This window comes from Amblyomma mixtum, chromosome 3 (assembly GCF_055824585.1).
Source record: "Amblyomma mixtum isolate Tamu chromosome 3, ASM5582458v1, whole genome shotgun sequence".
In the NCBI taxonomy this organism is placed as follows: Eukaryota; Metazoa; Arthropoda; class Arachnida; order Ixodida; family Ixodidae; genus Amblyomma; species Amblyomma mixtum.
The window spans coordinates 64770240-64791434 of NC_143014.1; the positions used below are offsets into that span (position 1 = coordinate 64770240).

Below are 21195 nucleotides of genomic sequence, written 5' to 3' on the forward strand. Positions count from 1 at the left end.
GCTTTAGGCTTTGCGGTTTGTTTTTTATTTACACTAACAAGTGACATTTCTGCTCGTCGGCTGGGTGTGCGCGTACTTGTGTGGGCCGTTTGTCAGTCTGACCGGCCTGGGTAACTTTATTCAGGGTCGGAACTACAGGATGTGTACTGTATGCTCGAGTGCGCGATCGCTCTAGACGCTGTAGATATCGAGCTATGGTGTGGCGTAGCTGAAGTTAGCTGAAGTGAGCCGATGCCGGCTTCGCCCTTTCCATACAACGGCGCAAGAGTAACCGAAGATTGTAACCCAGTACATACTTTTTCAACACCGGCAAGCAGAAAACATGGGTGTGCTCATGAACACTTCTCAGAACAGCAAAGTGGTTTTGTTTGTTCAAAAGCATTGCAACGTAATCTGCACATTGGCATACGTAGCTGGCCTGATCGCTTTCGCAGTTCTAGCAAGTGATGAGTGCAACAACAAAACGTATTTCTCAGAAAATGCTCTCCTACCGGGCCTGGTCAACAGGCGGTTCGACCTTGGTAGATTCGCAAAGGATGCCCTGGAAAGCTTGAAAGAAGAGGCCAAAAGCCATGCGAGGTAAATTTCGGGAACATATGAGGTCGAGTGAATGGGAAGTTCGATTGTTGGCTTTGGAATGAATGGTTTCTCTGTTACTGCTCATCCTCGAGTTGGTTTAGTGATTTGTTCTAGAAAAAAAAAAAAAAGCAGGCTGTTCTGCTTGCTGGGTGTAAGCTTTGACATCCTTGCTAGCAGGTGGCAAACTTATGTTGGATTACTGCGTGCGTTTTCAGCTTGCCTTTGCCGTGGCTACTGGGCCAGTTTCGTCAGCTGGGGCTTGATGTGTACCGGCACAATTTCAGCCTTCACTACCCCTTGGGATCAAAACCCGTACGTATAATTCCTGGGATTGTCACGAATTATAAAGATAATATATTTTGAGGGGTGTAATAGGGATAGAGCAGCCGCAGAATTGGTTACGGACTCATGATTGAAAGTCTTAATGCCTATCACAGTCACTGGTGTTATTACTAAATTCAGGAGCTGGCCAGTGTTTTTTATTATGCTTAAATGTAATGATTTTTTCCTTGCACTTTTTTTACTTTTTGGGATGGCTTTACGTGAAAGTTCTGTGACTTGTTTTTTATTCCTTTCTGTGAGTTTCAACTAGCGTATCATGTCAAGCATGGAGCAAAAATTGGTGGTTTGGCTGGTGGGTGGTTTTATCTGCACTGGCTGAGGCTCTGTCTTTTCTGGATTTGGAGCAGACGCACCATGGTGAAAATGTGTACGCTATTCTACGGGCTCCTCGTGGTGCTGGCACAGAAGCGGTTGTGCTGTCATCACCGTACCGCATGGAGGACAGCCTTCACGGGTCGACCCTACCTGGCATTGCACTCATGGTGGCACTTGCCAAGTACTTCAGAGGTGAAAAGCCTTGAGGCATGTTCACTGTAGCTCTCATTAGGATTACACATAACGTTAAAGGGGCTCTGAAACAACTTCCAAGCAGAGCACATCAACTTGCTCAATCATTGTGTTGTGTTGTTGGGAAAACCTGAGCCAAATAGTACTCTTCTACATGCAACATAGAACCCACAATCACGTGCGAAAGTTGGTTAGCTCTTCCTGAGGACTTTTTCATGCTTGCACCCTCCTCCGTTGCTCGCTCCTGCGTATGCAAGCTCAGAGATGGCTATTGGTTAGATTCTTTCAGGCGTCAGGCAGCTAGCATGGCCGCGGCCAATAAGCCGCCTAGCTCCGGCGGGTCAGGAAGCTGCGCCCCCGGAGATGGGGCCGGCGGAGGAGCCCCGACCTTCCAGCGTGCAAAAAGTGACGAGAGTGGAGGGAAAGGCGCGAAAATGCTGAAATTCAAATTTTGACTACAGGTAGCTCAGCTTCTACAAAGCGCATCAAAAAATTTTGCTGGACAATATTCGTGACGTGGCGTGCTTTAACATCCCAGGCATACCGCAACTTTATTAGAGGCCCTTTCAGAGCCCCTTCAAGGCCTGAATAGACCTGTCTTACTACTACATGCTTCTTAAGCCTGTCTTGCTGTCCTGTTGCTACACATGTATTGACCGTAAGCTGTAAATGGTGGGACAAATTTGGGTATATTTTTTCAGCGCAAGGGTCCTGGGCCAAGGACGTCATATTTCTCATCACTGAACATGAATTGGTCGGCTTCCAAGCATGGTTGGATGCCTACCATGACGTTCGTACTGCACCTGGAGGTATGTGTGTCCTTCTACAATAGCTTTCTTGTTCTGTTTGTCTTGTTGCTGGCAATACCTATGCAAAACATTCCTTCTGTATTGGCTTTTTTTATTTTTTTTCAGTTATTGATCCTGGCATGCTGCAGGCTAGAAGTGGTTCTATACAGGCTGCCATCAATTTAGAGCTTCATAGTAGTCGCATCAAGCGACTCGACATGAAACTGGTTGGGCTCAATGGCCAACTCCCAAACCTGGATCTGTTCAACCTAGTAACTGAGCTGTGCCTGCGAGAGTCCGTCCACACAACTTTCCATGGCCAAGTAAGGGATTTTTTATTGCACTTTTGATGGTATTAAAGCAGTATCTTGCTTTTGTTAATGTAAATGACATGTTGTTGATAAAGTATGATTGCTTGTGGCTTGAGGCTTGGTGGCCTTTCTCACCTGAAAGGGCTTTGAGTGGCATTAATATTAATGTCTCAAAAGACATGTATGGGCCTAGGGTAGATATAGAATTGTTGTCAGCATTGTACACTCATGCACTAAAGCACCAACTGGGCAGAAAGGAACTTGCTGAGCATGTGCTGTGGTACAAAAAAATATTCAGTGGCGTTTGTTTTCTGAGGCTTTACAGGTTCCTTGTGATGCACTGTTTCCCACTTATTAGATTGTTCAGTATCATTGGTAACTGAGAGAAAAGTATCCGATGCTTACGTGAGGGCATGGTGGCTGGTGTTGCAGGTGTCTCCCTATGACTTGCCACCATTTGAGGACTGGGTGCAGTCATTCAAAACCATGATGGCCATGATGGCTGCTCAGGCGACCGGGCAGCCAAATGGGGGTCATGGACTTTTTCATCGTTATGCCATACAAGCTCTGACTTTGGAAGGCCATGCAGATGGAGTGGCCTCTGTTGGTGTTGGGTTTAATGAGGTTGGCAGGTGAGTCGCCTTCTTACTTGGTTTTCTTGTGAGCTCTTTTACTGCGAAAGCAGTGCTACTGTGCCCCCCCTCCTTTCCTTGGAAATCTCATGTCTTCAGCACCACCCTCGATCCACCATCCCACCCCACCCCTCCCCACCTTCACCCTCCATAAGCAACATCCGCCACCCACCCACCCAACTCCCCTCCAGAAGCGTCACTCATCACCAGCCCACCTACCTCCACCCTCTACATTGTCTCCATCCACTTGAAGCCCTCACTGCAGCAGAATGAAAAAGAACAGGTGAAATCGAATTCGAAGATGCAGTGGGAAAGTCAGTTTCCTTCCATAATCACCAGCCACCTCCCTATCCCACCCCCCATGCTAGGGGGCTGCAAACCCACCCACTGGCTCCCTGAATCCACCTTCACCTTCTGGAAAAATTCTATTGCATGTGTGAAGCCTCAGCTTAAGTAAAAGCATTCAGTAGAGTAAATGCATCAAAATGAACATTGAGGGTGAATCCAGCTGCTTTCGCAGAATTGTCGAATCAAATGTCTGATCATCCCCTACTTTTTTTTTCTGTGTAGTGTTTCTGCTTGGGCTTGTTGGCGGTGTGCATTCTGAAGTGGCTGTTTAAAGGGCACCTCTGGGTTTTTTTTTGAGGTTCACATATTCTAATGAAACTGTTACTGCAGGTTTTCGTCTTCATTCTGATCATTACCACCAAGTTTGGCAGCCGCATGTCATTTTATTTCTGTGTAGATGAAATTAAATTTTTGCTGTTCCCTTGGTCTCAGCTGATTTCTATAGGAAACGCTGTGATTGCAATGGCACAAACTTTACCTACACATTGATGTCTATACTCCATCTCATAAGTTCCTTGCAGCACTATGGAAGGTAGAGACCTCCTTAGCCAAACAGGAGAGCGCGTTAAGTGTGTTCCTTCGCGCCTCGTCATCTGTGTGTCGTCTGCTCACAGTGTACACAGATTTGGTTAGAAAAAAAATATAAATTAATGATGTCAACATATCATAAGCGTGTGCATGTTTACATATGCTAAACGCAAATATTTTGCAGGACATTACGCCACTTGTAACGTTCACACATTTAGTTCAGCGTTTGCAAACGGAAACACAATAAGAAGTCCTAGAGTGACTGGAAAAATTCGAGTACCGCACTACCATTATCCCTGCCAACGGAATTGGAAGATATATGGCAGCTGTCTGATGCTTCCAGCATGGCAATCACGTCTGCCGTGCCGTGTGTATCTGCCTTTGCAGCGGTATTATTATAAAAGGACAAAATAAACTTCTGCGTAGGTGGCAGAGCCAGCTTCAGTGCTACTGTGAACGAATACTCAGAAGAAATTTCAAACAGTGGCTTTTGTAACTCATTTAGCCGCGCGTAGAGAAGAGCCCAGATGCTTGGGAAGGCTACTGCTCTATGCAGTTCCCTGCAATTTTTTTGTGCTCGCTCTCCTGGCAAAATTGGACCTTGGTGGCCATATCACTTCCAAGCAGGGTTGGGCACAGTACTTGAAAAAAGTACCTTGGGTACCGATACCCGATACTCTAAAAAATTGCATTTCCGATACAGATACGGGATACTGAACCAAAGTTGATTTCATATACTGTATCGTCAATATTTCAGTAAACTGCTTAAATCACCAATATTAATAGAGCTGGTAATATGATTAGCTAAGGTAAGAAATTTAGCCTTAGTTTCTGTAGGTTTTAGTCTGTTTGATAAAGCGCACTGTATTTAAAAGAGTTTCAATGAATCTGGCCGCATGGCGCCGTTGGTTTTATTTAAACTTTAGCATTGGAATGAAGCCATGGTGACGTTCAAATGATCACTTCCATAAGTAGCCGCCACGGTGGCTCAGTGGTTATGGTGCTCGGCTGCTGACCTGACAGACGTGGTTCGATCTTGGCCACCGGAGGTGGAATTTTGATGGAGGCGAAATTCTAGAGGCCCGTGTGCTGTGCGATGTCAGTGCACGTTAAGGAACCCCAGGTGGTCGAAATTTCTGGAGCCCTTCACTGTGGTGTCCCTCATAGCCTGAGTTGCTTTGGGACGTTAAGCCCCAATAAACTAAACCAAACTTCCATAAGCAGATAATCTTTGTTTGTTACTGCAGTATTTACCGATTGCCTCTCCCTTCGCCGCATGCTAAGAGGTGCAAGATTCGGTCCCTTTGGAAAGCTGAATAGTTATTTCCCCAACATTGTGTTTAATAGGCATTTTAAGCTAAACGTTTTTCGTTAAGGGATAGAAGAAAAGCAACAAAATATAAAAGGATTGAAAGTTCCTATAATATCTCTTATTTGATGTTTTTGTTACTTAACTGTAGCAAGTAACAGCATTGCCTTGAATCCCTGGTCTGAAAGGTCCTTGTAATGTGTCATGCTTTAAGCGAAGCGAAAGAAAAAAGCCTGTCCACAGCAGTACACGTTGCAGGTTGCTATTGTCAGTGGACAAGAGTGAAGCATTGCCACGTCGACTAGAAGTTCCTCGAGGTATAGTTAAGAAACTCAGGTTTCACTGGCACCTGTTGAGCACAACAGCTTGTTGTGGCTTTGCTTATCACTTTTGAAACAAACGAAATTTTAGTGTATGCAAGAGCCATGCACGCTAGAGTCGGGAAATAGCATGTGTGTTGCAAGTGTACGTTAGGGCTCGATTTGAAATAGCGTGTAACACATGTACACTACGAAGCACATTATTTTTTTAGCATGCGCTATCCCATATGCACATTTTAACGCGACAGCGTTAAGGCTTCTATTCAGTGGAAAACCTGACATTGTCCTGGCGGCGCTGTATCGAGAAACCCACGTCACGTATGACAATACGCGTAGATGTCTGGAATGAAAATAATTGAAAAGAGGTGGCAGAATGTGAATAAAAGGTTGGCACATCTTTCAAACGACTTAACCTTTTAAAGTAAGTTATTTTTTTCAAAGAAGAATTTTCATAAATTTTAGTCGGAATTCGAACCCACGACCCTTGGGCCACCAGCCAGGCACACTAACCGACTAAGTCACGTTGGCACGTTGACTTAACTGAGGTACAAAGGTAGGTGGTGTGTGTGTTGTGTTGGCTTAATTTTAAGCTTAGTAATGGGGTTAGTCGCCGCAGTGGCTCAGTGGTTATGGTGGTCGGCTGTTGACTCGAAAGACGCAGGTTCGATTCTCTCCATGGTGGTAGAATTTCGATGGAGGCGAAATTCTAGAGGCCTGTGTACTGTGCGATGTCAGTGCACGTTAAAGAACCTACGGTGCTCCTCATAGCCCGAGTCGCTTTGGGGCGTTAAACCCCCATAAACCAGTAATGTGGTGATTAGTGGAGGGAACTAGAGACATGCTAATTTGTCAGATACTGATTGGAGTAACATTATGTGTGTGAAACTGCAGTGAAAAAGTTCACAGACAAGAATGGAAACTGTGTTGGGGTAATTGTGACCAGTGTGTGAATGTCAGCCAAGAGCAGTGACTGTGTGTGAAGTGCAACTGCTGAAGGGAGCCATTAATGCTGTTGCGCCATACCATTAAAGGCGGGAGTTTGTGTCCCCCTAATTTTAACACGAGAGCGTTAAGGGCCCCGTGTCATAGAAAAGCCGGTGTCATCATTGGCGGCGCTGGCCGTGAGCGAAAAATCCCAGAAGCATTAGTAAATAAAACTGAGTAGGAAATTGGTCGTGTTGGGGAATCGAATCAGGGCCTCCGGAGTGTGCGACGAGCACGCTAACCACTCGATGGTTTGGAATGAACAAAGGCGCGTCTATTGAATACGGTATTGTCTTAGAAGGGTGCTTTAGAGACATGTACTGTGTAGTATATTAGTAATTATGAGCATGGAAATTACAGAAGTCGCAGTTAAGGGAGTAGCAAAGCACGTTTCCGCTACTTTTCCTCTTTGCTTGGCGCGCACATAGCGCCATCAGGCGGTGCCCACTAAAACCACTCCCTCCTCCTCCTCCTCGCAATGTACGCCACTGCCCCAGCAGATAGCGCGCGACGGTAGCACCTCCCGCTCTTCTCGTTTGGGCGCAGTGGGGCCGTAGGGGGGCGCAGGAATCACGCGGAGAGTGGCGAACAATGCAGCGCACACTCAAGGCACGTTCACCACGAAGCTTACAGCTTGCTGCTCGTTCATTCGACGCGGAAGCTATGCTGGCGTTTGTGGCATTGGGTTTGTCGAGAGTGATGTGCCGACGAACTATGACTGCAACTTCAGTTTAGGTGAGAAAGAAAAGGAATGAGAAGAGGAAAAAGGAAAAGAAGGCGCTATCGCGTCCATCATTAAGGCGAAGCTTAAGCATCCTCCTAATTTTTACAATGATGCTAGATTCGGCAGAATCAGAACATTTCCTCTGCACTCATTACAGCTTTGGTAGTGCTGCAAGGAACTGCTGAGATGAAGTATACTTCCCACTTGCTAAACAAAAATGTTCAGTCTTGCATTATATTGCATAAGGCATTTTATGAATGGAGTCATCGTTTTCGTTAGCTGTTTCCAGCCAGTGCATGTACAAATCTTATTCCAAAATGATGTTTGTGATGTCATCGCTGCTTCAAGCAGGGCATTGTGCTGGGCCATGAACTGAATTTCAGTTTGAGTTTACCATTTTTTCTGTTTTAAAATAGTTGCACTCAGTATTTTGAGAAACGGTTAGTTGTGCTAGAGAGAGGATAAAAAAAATCCCTGGAGTTACCCTCTGATGCTTACAGGTGTAGGATCATGTCTTTGAAAGCTCCTGTTTGTTTTGCACTAAGAAAAACTTGTGACGTAAAACTCATTCCTGTCAAATTTTGCTCATCTGCTAAGCAATGCTTGCATATTCTGTTTAAAGGTGCAGTGAAGAGGAATCTGAACTCATCTTTTTGCCGCGGGAACTCAATCTACACGTTCCGAGCATTCTTAGAAACTTCGATTTATTGCCCTGTGTGGCTGATTTCCCTAATTAAATTGGATGAACGTCCAGCTGCCGCCTTTTATTTTTTAATTCTCCACGTACGGTGGGTGGAGTTGACCAACGCGTGGAGTGCCTTTCAGCCAGCTCCGTGGGGGCTTGCCGCTCTGCCATTGGCGGAGTAATACGTAGTAATCTGTAGTAGCAAATAGTCGGCGCATATTTTTATTTCTGCGGGCTTATTTTGCGGCTATATTATCTGCGAATGAAACTATTTGTTCACGGAAACCTAAAAAACAACATAAAGCGAAAGCAAAGCCTCCACGGAGCTGGCTGAAAGGCACTCCACGCGTTGGTCGACTCCGTACGCGGAGAATTAAAAAAAAAAAGGCGGGAGCCGGACGTTAATCCGATTTAATTAGGGAAATCGGCCACACAGGGCAATAAGTCGCGGTTTCTAAGAATGCTAGGAACGTGTAGATCGAGTTCCCGCGGCAAAAAGACGAGTTCAGATTCCTCTTCACTGCACCTTTAATGCAAGAGTGGATACCTAAGGACTAATGCATGATTCTCAGTGACTTAGCTTTTTGCAAATTGCTCCCAGATATTGTGTGCATTCAGCAGCCAGAAACACCATAACGCCACCAGGTGCCATAGAAGATTGGGCTGCAGAAAGTCACTATTCTTATTCTGCTTTTCAGGGTCCTTGAAGGTGTATTCTCCAGCTTGAACAACTTGCTAGAACGATTTCATCAATCATTTTTCTTCTATTTGTTGCCATCTACAAGGAGATACATTTCCATTGGGTTGTATAGTCCTGCATTTGCCTTTATTGGCCTGCCAGCTTTACTAAAGGTATGCTGGAAGTGTGATTCATATTATTGAAACGCTATTTGCATTGGACATTTTTCTGTTACATGTGGGTTTACAAAGTCTCATTACTTTACTTGTAAAGTCTCAGAAACAAATAAAAATGTGGTGTTGATCAAGGACGCTTCAGATGTACTGCCTACGTGTTGAAGCCTGCTGGTAACACACCACTATTCTTCCAGTGCAGCTGCGGCGGCCGCATTTCAATGGAGGTGAAACGCAAAAGGCACCCGTGGGCTGTGTAATGTCGGCGCACCTTAAAGAACCCCAGGTGCCCTAAATTAATCTGGAGCCCTCCACTATAGTGTCCCTCATAGCCCATGTGTCACTTCAAGGTGTTGAACCCCACCATTTGCAATTTTTCTCCTAGCTATCCTAGCTTCATTATTTTTATCTGAAATTTTTCCGCCTTGTAGGCGAGTTTTGCGTTACTGACGTAGAAAACTGACTGCATTTGAATTGGCTACCAGAGGGCTCATATTTTTACATTTTACATTCACATTTCCTTATGCAGAGCATAAGTAACAAACTGTAAAAGTACATTTATCATTGTGGCATCCGAAAGTGAATTCTGAAAATCGGGCAATTTGTACTAGGGTTGTAATACTTAGCAGGTGTGTCGTAAAAAGCAGAGGGGTCTTTAATAAATGAACTCAGCAACTTGGAGAGAGTGAAAAGTTGATTGATTGAAGAGGTGGAAAGTTTGGCTGAAGAAATATGCTTCTGACTTGGGGCTCCACACAAGGGAGAGTTAGGTGGGAAGTGGCAGGGTAAGAGAGCAAATGTGATGGTGATTAAGTACCTCAGTATCTCAGGATCTACCAGAAATGCAATTGCTTTGTTTGTGTGTGTGCAATTTTTCTGTGTGTAATCATGTCTCTGTTCAGCAACCTTGAAAATTTTCATAGTAATAGTCTTTTTATATAAACATGCATGCTGTGTAGCTTTGAAGATTTGTGTAGTGATAATTTATTTTTGCTTTTTAAAGCTCTACTGTGACTGAAGTCACTAACTAAGTGGATGTTGTCCACTTAGACATTTTTTAACTGTAAAATCCATGGTTCTTATACCTTACAAGGACTGGTCACACATTTTGCAGCTGTCGTTTGCGTTTCTTTATTATACACTTGTTTGTTGCGCAGATGTTGAGAAGTGAACATTGTTAGAATAATCCATAATTTCTGCCATATGTGCATACCCCAAAAATGCTCTTCACTGTTCTCACTGTTTCTCTAGGCTGGAGTTCTGTTTCTGTCTCTCAGTGGGAATGCCAAGAGTGCAGACGAGGCCAGTACAAAAGAGGTGACTGCTTCTTTCCCACCTACCTGAAAGCCATGTGGTGACATGCTCATGAGCACACGTGCTGTGAAGTGAAGGAGTATCCTGTTGCATGCATTTGCGGGTTATGGCCTGTGGGCATTCCGTATAGCACGTTGTTGCATAGCGGTATTGCATTTTCTATTGTAGCTGCTGGTGTCTTGACTGTAGTTGGATGCAGCTTAAGTCTGCAGTGAAGCTGCGTCCACATTCAGGACTGCTGCACAAAATTCCTCCACGACAAAAAAGCAGTCCATTGTTAAAACTTGTCTTGGTACTAAACAGGAAGCTAACCACCAGACAGAATTTTAAGCACAAGACTTCTGATGCCTCTGGCTTGTTTAACACGGTCAAACATTAAAAAGTGGATTGCATTTACTATGTGGAGTAACATAGGACGCTAAGGACTATGGCCCATTGTTACCAACTGTTTTTTTTTAAAGTTGTATGCTATGAGCCTGTAAATATAAAGTTTTAAATATGAGCCTGATTAGCAAAGTGGGCTTGGAGAAAATGAAGCAGTTGTCTTGTGGAGCACTTAAATAGGGAAGCAGCTTTGAAATCTTGAAAAATGGTAAAAAAATTTGATTTTTTTTATAATTGTTGCATCTGCTTGTATGCCTCTTCTTTTTATGCTGTCCTGAAGTTTTATTGCTGAAATCAACCAGGAAGTAGTCTAAAAAATTGTTTTGTGGACTGTGGCGGCTATGCATTGCGGGGAAATGCTTGTGCAATAGGCGTGTTTTTCTCCGTTACGGTTCTTTGCCTATAACTCACTTTGCGGAGCACATTTCTTCATGACTGTTTTATCTTTTTTGACCCTGTTTGTTTTGTTGTTACACTTCTAGGACCATCGGTCAGTTCAAGATGTTCATTGTTTTTCAACTTTGTGAATTTTAAATTTTTTGTATGAAATTTTGTTCTTGCTCTAGATATGTTAGTAGACACTGCATCACAAAAAATTCGAAACCAAAATTTGTGCTTTGTGAAACAAAAAAAATTCTAAGATTCTTTTTTCGTGTAACCTGCCATTAGGAATGCAATGATTGTTGAACCAGCCTTCTGCCATATTATCTTGGCTCCGCAGCTTTTTCTCAAGATTCAGAGGAATGAAATATATTAGAAAACATTTTTCTGGAGATAACTGAAATTTTGAGAGACTAGTCATAAAATCATTTCTAATATGCTAAAAAAATTTGGTATAAAGACATAAAAAAATAAAGACTTCCGCTGAAAGCTGCATCTCCCCTTAATTACACAGGCCTTTGGCATCACTGCATTATTGCATTAACTGCGTTAGCCTAATTTTGCTATCATTTATGTGTCTAGCAAAATGACTACTATCATCAGAATGATTAGTTGAACCTTGCAATAATAAAGTCACTAGAGAAAGCTAAGTTCCTTGGTCTCGCTAGAATTTCGCTGTTGGGAAAATAGGCCAGTGCAGGCGAAACAGTGCGCACATCACTCTGCAAGAACTGAACTTTACTGCTTTGAGTGGTCTGTTTGCCTTACTCTCTGCAGCAGCAGTTTCTGCTCCAGCACTTAGGCACGCATAACAAGACCACAGTTGGAACCTTTGAACATTTCCATGTCTTGCTCAAGAACGACACCATTGTGAATTGTGTAATGTGATTCTTTAATTGCCAAGCCAGAGCTTTCTCTAACATTTTTAGCTATAACTAAGGGCAGTGACTCCACCTTTGCGCAAAGTGCGCTAACTGCACCAAACCAGAAAAGCTGTGCCATCATGATAAAAATTAGGAAAATTGCGCCAAACTGCTTTAAAACTCACTGCTTTTTAATTGGGCGGTGACGTGCACCAGCAATCTAGGGAGATATAAACATAGTTGTTTCGACTCTATCAAAATGCTGAGGACTGTTTAGACGGTCAGGGGGCCATGAACTTCGATGGCATTCTTTTTATGTCATGTGGGTGGGTGAACCACCATCGATGAGGCAAAGTTTTGGCGTGTGTTTTCGAGCTGCTGCCCTGATGCCTTTAAAACACGAGAGCACACGCATCAAGATGGAGGCAGATTAGGTCCTCAGGTTTGCGTTTGTTTAGGATCTACCTTTCACTGACCTGATTTTGACTGGATTGCCGATTAGGTCGAGCATAAGTCACGTGGTCAAAGTTTGTGTTTAAACACGATGCAAATAATGTTTGGTGGTGTAACCCCCACGTGCAGATATGGCGATTTCTATGTGTACAGTGCATCACGTCTTCTGGAATATCATCTTTGTTAAGCGCTGACGAGTGGAAGCTTCTGTGAAGAGCCCACACGGACGCTACTCGCGGGTACGATGGGGACACGTACTAGACAGCATTCTCTTCTATGTAGTCAAATTTTTTGGCCGAATAAATGTGTAGAGTCCGTTCGCAAAAACCTCAGGCAGCGCGTCTGATGGCGAAAATGGCTGAGAGGTGTGATCCGCCAGTTCACTTTAGGCAAAGAGCCATGTAGTTGCAGTGCAGGTTTGGCGGCGCACTTTTTCGGCTACGCAAAACTTGTGTCAATTCAAAGATATTTGTGATTGGTGCGTGCAGCTCGGGCAATACCTAATGGTACTGACGAACACGTTCCAACACTTCCAACACTGATTGAAGCTGCATCACTTTCCGTAGTTCAGTTGAGGCACGATCAGATGTTTTATTGCTTGCTGTGAAATGTTTTAGGGCTGGGGTTATAGGGAAGGACAAGAAGTGTTGACAACACATTAGGGTCATTCCACGCGAAATGTCCCAGACCCCAAAAGTGCTAATTCTTAGGAAAAAAATTGGGGTAGTTGGCCATTGTGTGAGTAAAATTTAAAAAAAAAAAAAACTGTGAAGTTTTCATGAAAAAGCAATAGTTAATCATCATCACCGTCAGCCTGGCTACACCCACTGGTGGACAAAGGCCTCTCTCATATCTCCAATTAACCTTGTCCCATGCCAGACGCGGCCGTCCTATCCCCGCAAATTTCTTAATCTCATCCGTCCACCTAACTTTCTGCTGCCCCTTGCTGCGCTTCCCTTTTCTTCGAATCCAGTCCGTTACTCTTAAGGACCGTCGGTTATCCTTCCTTTGCATTACGTACCCATTTCTTCTTCATTTCAACTAGGATGTCATTAACCCGCATTTCTTCCCTGACCCACTCTGCCCTCTTCCGGTTTCTGTAACGTTACACCTATCATTTTCTTTTCCATAGCTTGCTGCGTTGCCCTGAAGTTCAACCCTTTTCATTATTAATTTTTAAATCGAATATGAAACGGTACAGTGAGAAATATTATTTTAAAATATTTCACTTGTGTTGTTCTTTTGTGTCATTAATGAAATCATTCAAGAATTTTCTGAATTTTCTTGGTTCAGTAAAAAAAAATGTGGGGTTTTAAGATATTTTTTACATTAACGTTGTGAACATTTCAGCAACAATAATTTTTGCCGCTTTTGCCTGTTGCTGTACTTTATGCTAGAAATAATTTAAAATTGTTAACAGAGTACCTTTAAGAATAGTACTTACAAAGTTTGCAGAAAGTAATTTTTTCGTGAGAGTCACACTTAAATTAAAGATCAAGGCCCCCAGATAAAAAATGCATGAGATGGCTCGTTATACGTACCAACTTCGTTGCTTGTAATATGGAAGTTTTAATTCGAGCAAATTTTGTTTGAGGCGAGGAAAATATTTTTGAAGTCTTGAAGTCCAGAATGAGCTTTACTGGTAGGTACTACTGAACTGTGTCTTCACTGCAGAACATCTACTATTGTGCTCAATATGAACTGCAACACGCAAGATGTGATAGGAGCTCAGTTCTCGAAGCAATTTTATTTATTTTATTTATTTATCATACCCCTCAGGGCCAGAGGCATTACAGAGGGGGAATGGCAAAAACACAAGAATAAGATGAGAAAAATGCAGCAGAGAGACAAATTTAAATGATACCTGAGTATACAATGCTAGCTATAGCTTCGCGGAACATCTTGTAATTATTGATGTTGGCAATATCTACGGGAAGGTGATTCCTGTCACGCGAGGTACGCGGCAAGAATGACTGAGAAAAATGTTTGGTGTTAGAAGAATCGAAACCGACTTTATGATTATGGTCAGTACGATGGGATGCATAAAATGGCTGTGGAATAAGGCGATTGCTCAGTACAGTGTGTTGGTACAACTTGTGAAATAATGCGATACGAGACACTTTTCGACGAAGTGATAGCAATGGAAGAGAAAGGCTGGACTTCATAGTAGTTATGCTTGCAGTGCGGATGTAATCAGTGAGGATGAAACACGCAGAGTTATTCTGAACCATCTCAAGAGCAGTAATATGACTGTCATAAGGAGGATCCAAGATTGATGATGCATATTCTAGTTTGGAATGAATTTAGCAAAAGTTTCACAGAAGAAGGAACGTTGAAAAAATTGCGACGTAAGTAATCTAGCATACAATTAGCGTTGTTGATTATGTGCTCGATATGAGCTTAGGTTAGAAGTGATATGAACGCCAAGGTATTTATATGATGTTACAGACTCTAAAGACATGTTATCAATATAATACGAAAGCGAGGCAGTAGATTTCCTTGAAACACGCATGACTTTGCATTTCTTAATGTTTAGTTGCATTGACCAATTATTGCACCAGTTAGCTATGGTGGTAAGGTCAATCTGGAGTAGGCAACTGTCATTAGTATGGGTTATTTCTCAGAAAATAACACAGTTGTCCGCAAAAAAGGAGGATATGAGAGTTGACAAGAGATTGGAGATCGTTGATGTAGATTAAGAATAAAAGAGGCCAAGGACTGAGCCTTGGGGAATACCTGAATTGCACTCCTGTAAAACCGGAATTAAAGCCATTGGCGGTAACGAACTGTGAGCAATTAAGGAGAAAACACTCAGTACATTTCAGTAGATTAGGGTCAGTATTAAGGTTATTTAGTTCTAATAATAGGAGTCTGTGGCATACCTTGTCAAAAGCTTTACTAAAATCTAAGAATATACAGTCAGCTAGTGATGATTGGTCAAGGATACGGTGTAATGCATGTGTAAAACATATTGAGTCTCACATGAATAAAATTTCCGAAAACCATGTTGGGCCTGTGAGAAGAAGGTGTTTGATTCAAGAAAATTAAAAAGATTTGTAAAAATTATATGTTCGTACATTTTGCAACAGGTACTAGTTAGAGAGATGGGACAATAGTCTATCTGTCTCTTCCCCAGTTATACAGTATAGAACTTCCAGTTGAAATCATGTCAGGTGCAACTCAGTGCCAGTAATGACAAACTTAATGGTGCACACCTTTGCATCACAACTTTTCTATCATTGTCTGTAAACTTAGAAGATTTTGAGGCTTAAAGTTACTTACTCTGGAGTGCTTCTAGATTAGGGTTTTGTTGCTGCAAAGTGCTCCAGGTTAAAAATTTGTTCTCCAAAAATTGCTTAAAATTGCATTTTACCATTAGTATCATTGTGTGCGTGCATGTGTGTGTGCATGTGTGTGTGTTTTGCATGTTTTTTGCGTGTTTTTTGGGTGTTTTTTTTGCATGTCATGTTGACAGAACAACAATTTTTTGAAGAAAGGCATGACAACATTCGGTGGCCAACCTTGGCCGTTTTGTGGCACTTTGTTGGAAAATTCTGAAAATTTGTTCATGTTACTTGAAAAAAGATGGAACACAGCATTCTGTGATCAACTCCATTTAAGTTTGCTAGCCTGTTGTAGTGATAGCTTGCTACATAAAATATAGTTGCATTGTGATTTAAAGGAATTCATTGAAATGTTTGAAGTGAGTATCTGTAGTGGATGCAAATTTTGTGCCTGTTTATTTAGTCTGTATTTAAAGTGTATACTATTTAGAAACATTTGGTACCTGTATCAAAGATATTGTTTTAAAGTACCTTGCCCAACTCGGCATCTGGTATCACTAGGGGGCACGGTCTATTGTAGTGTCAGGAACTAGAAAGTGTATGCGACTGTAGTGAATATATGTTTATGACGTCAAAGGGTGATTTCTTTTTCAATTTTGTTATGACTGGGCTTGATTTTTTAAACCTTACTAGTGGTCTGATTAATGCTTTCTCTCTATTGCAGACTGCATCACCCTGGTCAGCTCTGCCATGCATGACTGTGGCACACACTGTTGGCTTGTTATTGATGGTGGCACCTACATACTTCGATCATTTTGGCCACCGCTTTCACCTTTCAAGCCAGGAGTCTGTGTACTTTGGTTATGTGGCTACACTGATTGTTTCTCTTCTCCTACCATTGGTAGTGGGCCCAAGGTTTGTGGAAATCTTGTTTACTAATTTAGGTTCTAGCTTGCATTTAGTCTGAAGTTCCCACTTCAAGTTTCGTTGTTTTTTCCCTAGTGAAAATATTCAAGTGCTAGCCCAGATTTTTTTCGAGGAAGGTTGTGTACTTACAGATCGTTGGTTATTCACCATTTGTAGTTTATTCTGAAATCATTTCATTTTTGTAAGCTTTCAAACTTCTTCTTTTCAGGAAAGAGAAAGAAAGATCAGCCCATAGATGTGCTGTGTTACTGGCATTTTCTACAGTGGTGTTCTCTTTGGCCCTTGTGAACATATCATTTGCCACTGCTGTTGCTGTCATTACTATACCTGTGTTGGTTACGGCAGGTAGCACAAAACGTTGGTAAGTTCACCAATTTTTTTGAAACTTTTTGTTTTGACCTTTATTTTTTCTGAGCATTAGTTGCCAGGGCAGGCCTCTACCAGATCAGTGAACTTGTAATGGGACTCTGTTGGTGTCTGTTACTAGGTTCATATTTTTATTATTCTGATTTTTGTCATGTTGTAAAGGAAACAAATGTCTCCAGGACGTGTGAGTCTCAATCTAAGTGAGTGCGTGGCTCTGTTATCACTTGGTGTTTCGGTGTCACAGATTTAGGCATGGAAGTCAGACTCAAGTGCTCTCACTTGTGGTGGTGAAACAAGGCTATTGTTGGTAGACATGGCATCTGTGCGCCTAAATCCCTGTTGGCACATCCTGGAAACTTTTGTCCCTAATAGTACATGGGCATGCTTTGCAAAAAGAACGTGTAAGTTGTTAAATATATTTTTATTGCCATCATTGCAGTAATGCACAGCAGTGGTGATGTTAATTTGGCATGGTTGTGTTTGCATTAATGTAAGGGTGTGACCTGTTTCAGCAAACAGCCAAAATGTTCTATTACGCAGCAATGGAAAGGATATACTTATAGTGCCATACTTTTTTGGAATATCTGAGTTCCTTTAAAACCATTGTGTGCAGCTTTTATAGTGATATTCCTGACACTTTTCTTTGCAGTAGTGCCATTGCAAACAGTGTCACTTTCAAGCTCATATCAAGCAAGAAACATTCTTTTTTTTACTTTCTTGGGAAAAAACAGGAACTTGTTCTAAAACAGGAACTTGTACATTTCATCCTGTGAAGATGTGCCACCAGATTTGTGTGTACTGTGAGCGTTTAGATGTGAGGAGCATTTTTTTTAAGTGAGCCAGATGCACCTAAACAGGGACTGAGAAAAACAAGAAAGTTTCTTATCTGTGCAAATTGTTGCACTATGCAAATTGTTATATGATATGCTTTATACATGTTAGAGCAACTGCACAGCATCATGTAATGAAAAATTATCCAAATAAGTTGGTCGATATCAGCATGTATCAAAGTGTATTGCTGGGTAACTTGGTGAGAGAACATCTCAGACAAAGTACAGTGTAAAAAGACGAGATGAAGAAGGAGCAGACACACACAGCGCTTGTATGTGTCTGCTGCTTCATCTCGTCTTTTTGCACTGTTCTTTCTCTAAGATCAGCATGTAAACTTTGGATTTGGCTCTTTTCGATGGGAAACTCTGGACTTGACCCAGCTTTGTTCAGAAAACTTTATTTCTGGATTGGTAATTCAAGCTCTGTTTATAAAAAGAATGCTTAAGAATGATTGTGGTGTGAATTCTGCAGAAAAACAAGTAGAACACTCAGTGTGTGCGATCAAGGGCACTGCTGTGCGTCACTAACATAAGCAAGTAAACAAGAATAGCAGACTTCTGCCACGAGCGCTGACGTGACAGCCTTCTTTTCTTCTGTTTACACTTTAGCAGGGGAAAAGCAAACTAGCTGGAATTGTATGGGATCAAGAATATATTCTGCTTCACTGTAGGATCCTAATTCGTGATCAGTAGTGGAATGTTAGATGTAGATAGGACACGAAACGACAAGGCAACCACTGGTTTTGAGGTGACCTGTCTGTGTATGCCATTTTGCTAGTAAAAAGGAATTGAGGAAGCCAGTTCCGACCAGCTTAACTAAACACTTTAATGTTCAGTGTAGCAAAGGTGCGTCCTTAATCCCTCAGCAACAGGGCTAATGATCACTTCGTTATCGTCTTCAGGGTTCAGGTCTTCTGCTGATCTCTTCATTCTTTGTAGTCGACGAGAAAGTAGCTCTGGAGATGGAATAAATGAAACTACGCTCGAAACAGTCCGAGGTATGAGGCTGAAGGTGACAAAGAATGCTCTCACGAGTGGTTTGGCTCATTTTGATCCATACATTAACAGGATCTGACTCATTTTTGATTTAAAATAAGATTTGCGTGCAGGTTTTCTAGGGCATTGTGGGGCCCCTTTCGTTCTCATAGTTTTTGTAAAAGAAGGAAGTACAATTTTCTTCGCATTCCAGCATAATTCAATTTAGTTTCAGTTTCTGGATATGGCTCATTTGAAAAAAAAAAAAAATCCTTACGTGACCTGTACTATTCTACTGTTGCCATTAGGGTTTCAGTAATACATTTGAATGTCCCCGTAGCCAGGTCTTCTGAAGCTCAAAGGAGGCCATGCCATTTATTAATATTAATGGGGAAATGGGTGGTGCCTGGTTCCCTCCCAAGATGGAATGGGAGAGTGTCTGTTGTTCTGTCTCAGTAGTTTTAATAGTTGAGGTATTAAATAAATACAAAAGAGAAACAGATGATATGCAGACTGGCAGTATTGCACTTGCTTGAAGCTTAGTCTTTAGATTGCATGAGTGCCGACCTGCTCTTTGTTCTCACTACTGGCATTATATTGGTCTTCGCCTCTCTCTCTTTGTGCACCTGTGTATGCATGCATGCATGCATGCATGTGTGTGTCAGAGAGAGAAAGATTGTGCCCATGAGAGAACCTCCGTTTCACTTGGAGGAAACGACTTCAATTTTGACAAAGCGGCTTAGTTCGGAAACGCGGGACAAAGGTAGAAGGACAGGACAGGATAGCGCTCGTCCTGGCTTTCTTCCTTCGTCCTGTGTTCTCGTGCTAAGCCTCTCTGTCAAAATGCAATACCTACTAGCCTGAAGCTCCACTTGGCTAAAATAACTTGAAGTTCTGTCTGTGGCTTTAGTTAGCTTGGTATGAAGCAATACTACAAGCACATTAAAGTAGCTGTGGCCATTGAAAATGCAAGGCAATGCAATGAAAATGCACCCCTAGGCTTGGCAGAATTTGCTTGTTGCTGATGCATCAGTTTTGTGCAAATCATCTTAAGACTAGTTGCAGACTTATTTTATGTAGTTGTCTAGTTCGTTGCTGTTGTTGGCTGCAGACACAAATTTTTATTTGCTGCCGAACTTTGAACTACACATTCTTGCAAATAGTACGTTAATTTCTTGCATGGTGACATAATTCAAGCAAACATATTTTAGTTACTCTTCAGCACTGCTGGTGGAAACATATTAAATTATTTCGGTGGGCATATTCTAGTACAACAGAACTGTAAAGGTTGTCTTTGCAGGTATTCGAGTCAAATTCGAGAGATATGTGTGGACCCTATAATTTAGAAATAATTTTTTAAAATCACTGCTCGCAGTAGCTTGCAACTGATTAGGGCGACACACCTCATCGCGCGTCCCCTACCCTGATTTCATCAGTGGGCAGAAAAGCCAGCCTTCAAGCTCACCCATTCTGCCCACTGACGTCATCGGAGAAGGGGATGCGTGGTGAGGCACGTCGCCCTAATTGGTTGCGAGCTAATATGAACAGTGATTTTAAAAAAATATTTCTATTTTATAGGCTCCACGCAGATCTTTCAAATTTGACTCGAATACCCGCAAAGACGACCTCTACAGATTTGTTGCACCAGAATATACCCATAAAAATCATTTCAGGTTCCCTTTAAGGAACTGTGAAAGTAATATAAATATAGCCTTCTAGTTTGCGTGAAATTGCTTTGAGTTCAAGTGGAGTGATTTGAACTTGATGGATTTATATTAATGATTATATTTGAGAGCTGAAGCTTGGTGAGCCAACCAGATTCAGTGTTTTGAAGAATTGGAAGGTTATCATCTGGTACAGAAAAAAATTTGATAAGCAAGTTTTTCTCAGTATATTGCTGCCATAATGCAAAAATGCTGCAAGTGCTTAGTATCCTTGCAAGGGTGGTAGCTGGTACAGAGTATGGAGGCGGAGAAAGGAGTTCATGAAGCTAAAAAGTAATTTTGCTTGCTTCCTTGATTGTGTCTTTTTTGTGACAATTTAGGTGCTAATATTTTATTGTTGATGTGTTTCAGGGTGGCTGTCCTCTTCCACAGACTCTTGCAGCTGTTGATCCATCCATTTGTGTTTAGTTTTCTGATTATCTTCGTTCAAGCTATGAGCTTTGATGGCTGGGACCCTCAGTTCATTCAGAACAACTTATCTTATTCATTTTTGGGCCACAAGAAGTTTGTGGTGTTCTCCGTGGAAGACTGGCTTCTTTATGGCAACTGGACATTTGTCATAACTTGCTTAGGCCTTATTCCAGTGTGGCTGCAGATGTGGATGGTGTGAGTTCTCTTTCCAGTGGAAAGAATTCTTCATGTCCAAGAACTTTTTGTGCACATGGGGCACCACAACTCTAGTTCTTCTTTACAGGCATTATTTGTTTTTGCTACAGTGGCATTGAATATACTGTATCAGTTTATTGAATAAATTGTCATTTTCAATTATGTGGTAGTATTCTGGT

The 21195-nt window shown here is 42.1% G+C and overlaps 1 protein-coding gene across 1 annotated transcript; it reads left to right on the plus strand.

Annotated features, from left to right (window-relative positions):
- Nucleotides 1–2: 2 nt before the first annotated feature.
- On the plus strand, nucleotides 3–21178 carry GAA1 (glycosylphosphatidylinositol anchor attachment 1). Its single transcript, XM_089579497.1, has 11 exons — nucleotides 3–579; nucleotides 795–891; nucleotides 1269–1428; nucleotides 2130–2237; nucleotides 2343–2539; nucleotides 2960–3159; nucleotides 8756–8909; nucleotides 10161–10226; nucleotides 16313–16503; nucleotides 16724–16876; nucleotides 20762–21178. The coding sequence occupies exons 1-11, from the start codon at nucleotides 323–325 to the stop codon at nucleotides 21018–21020; spliced, it is 1842 nt and encodes a 613-aa protein (XP_089435623.1). The 5' UTR covers nucleotides 3–322; the 3' UTR covers nucleotides 21021–21178.
- Nucleotides 21179–21195: the final 17 nt, after the last annotated feature.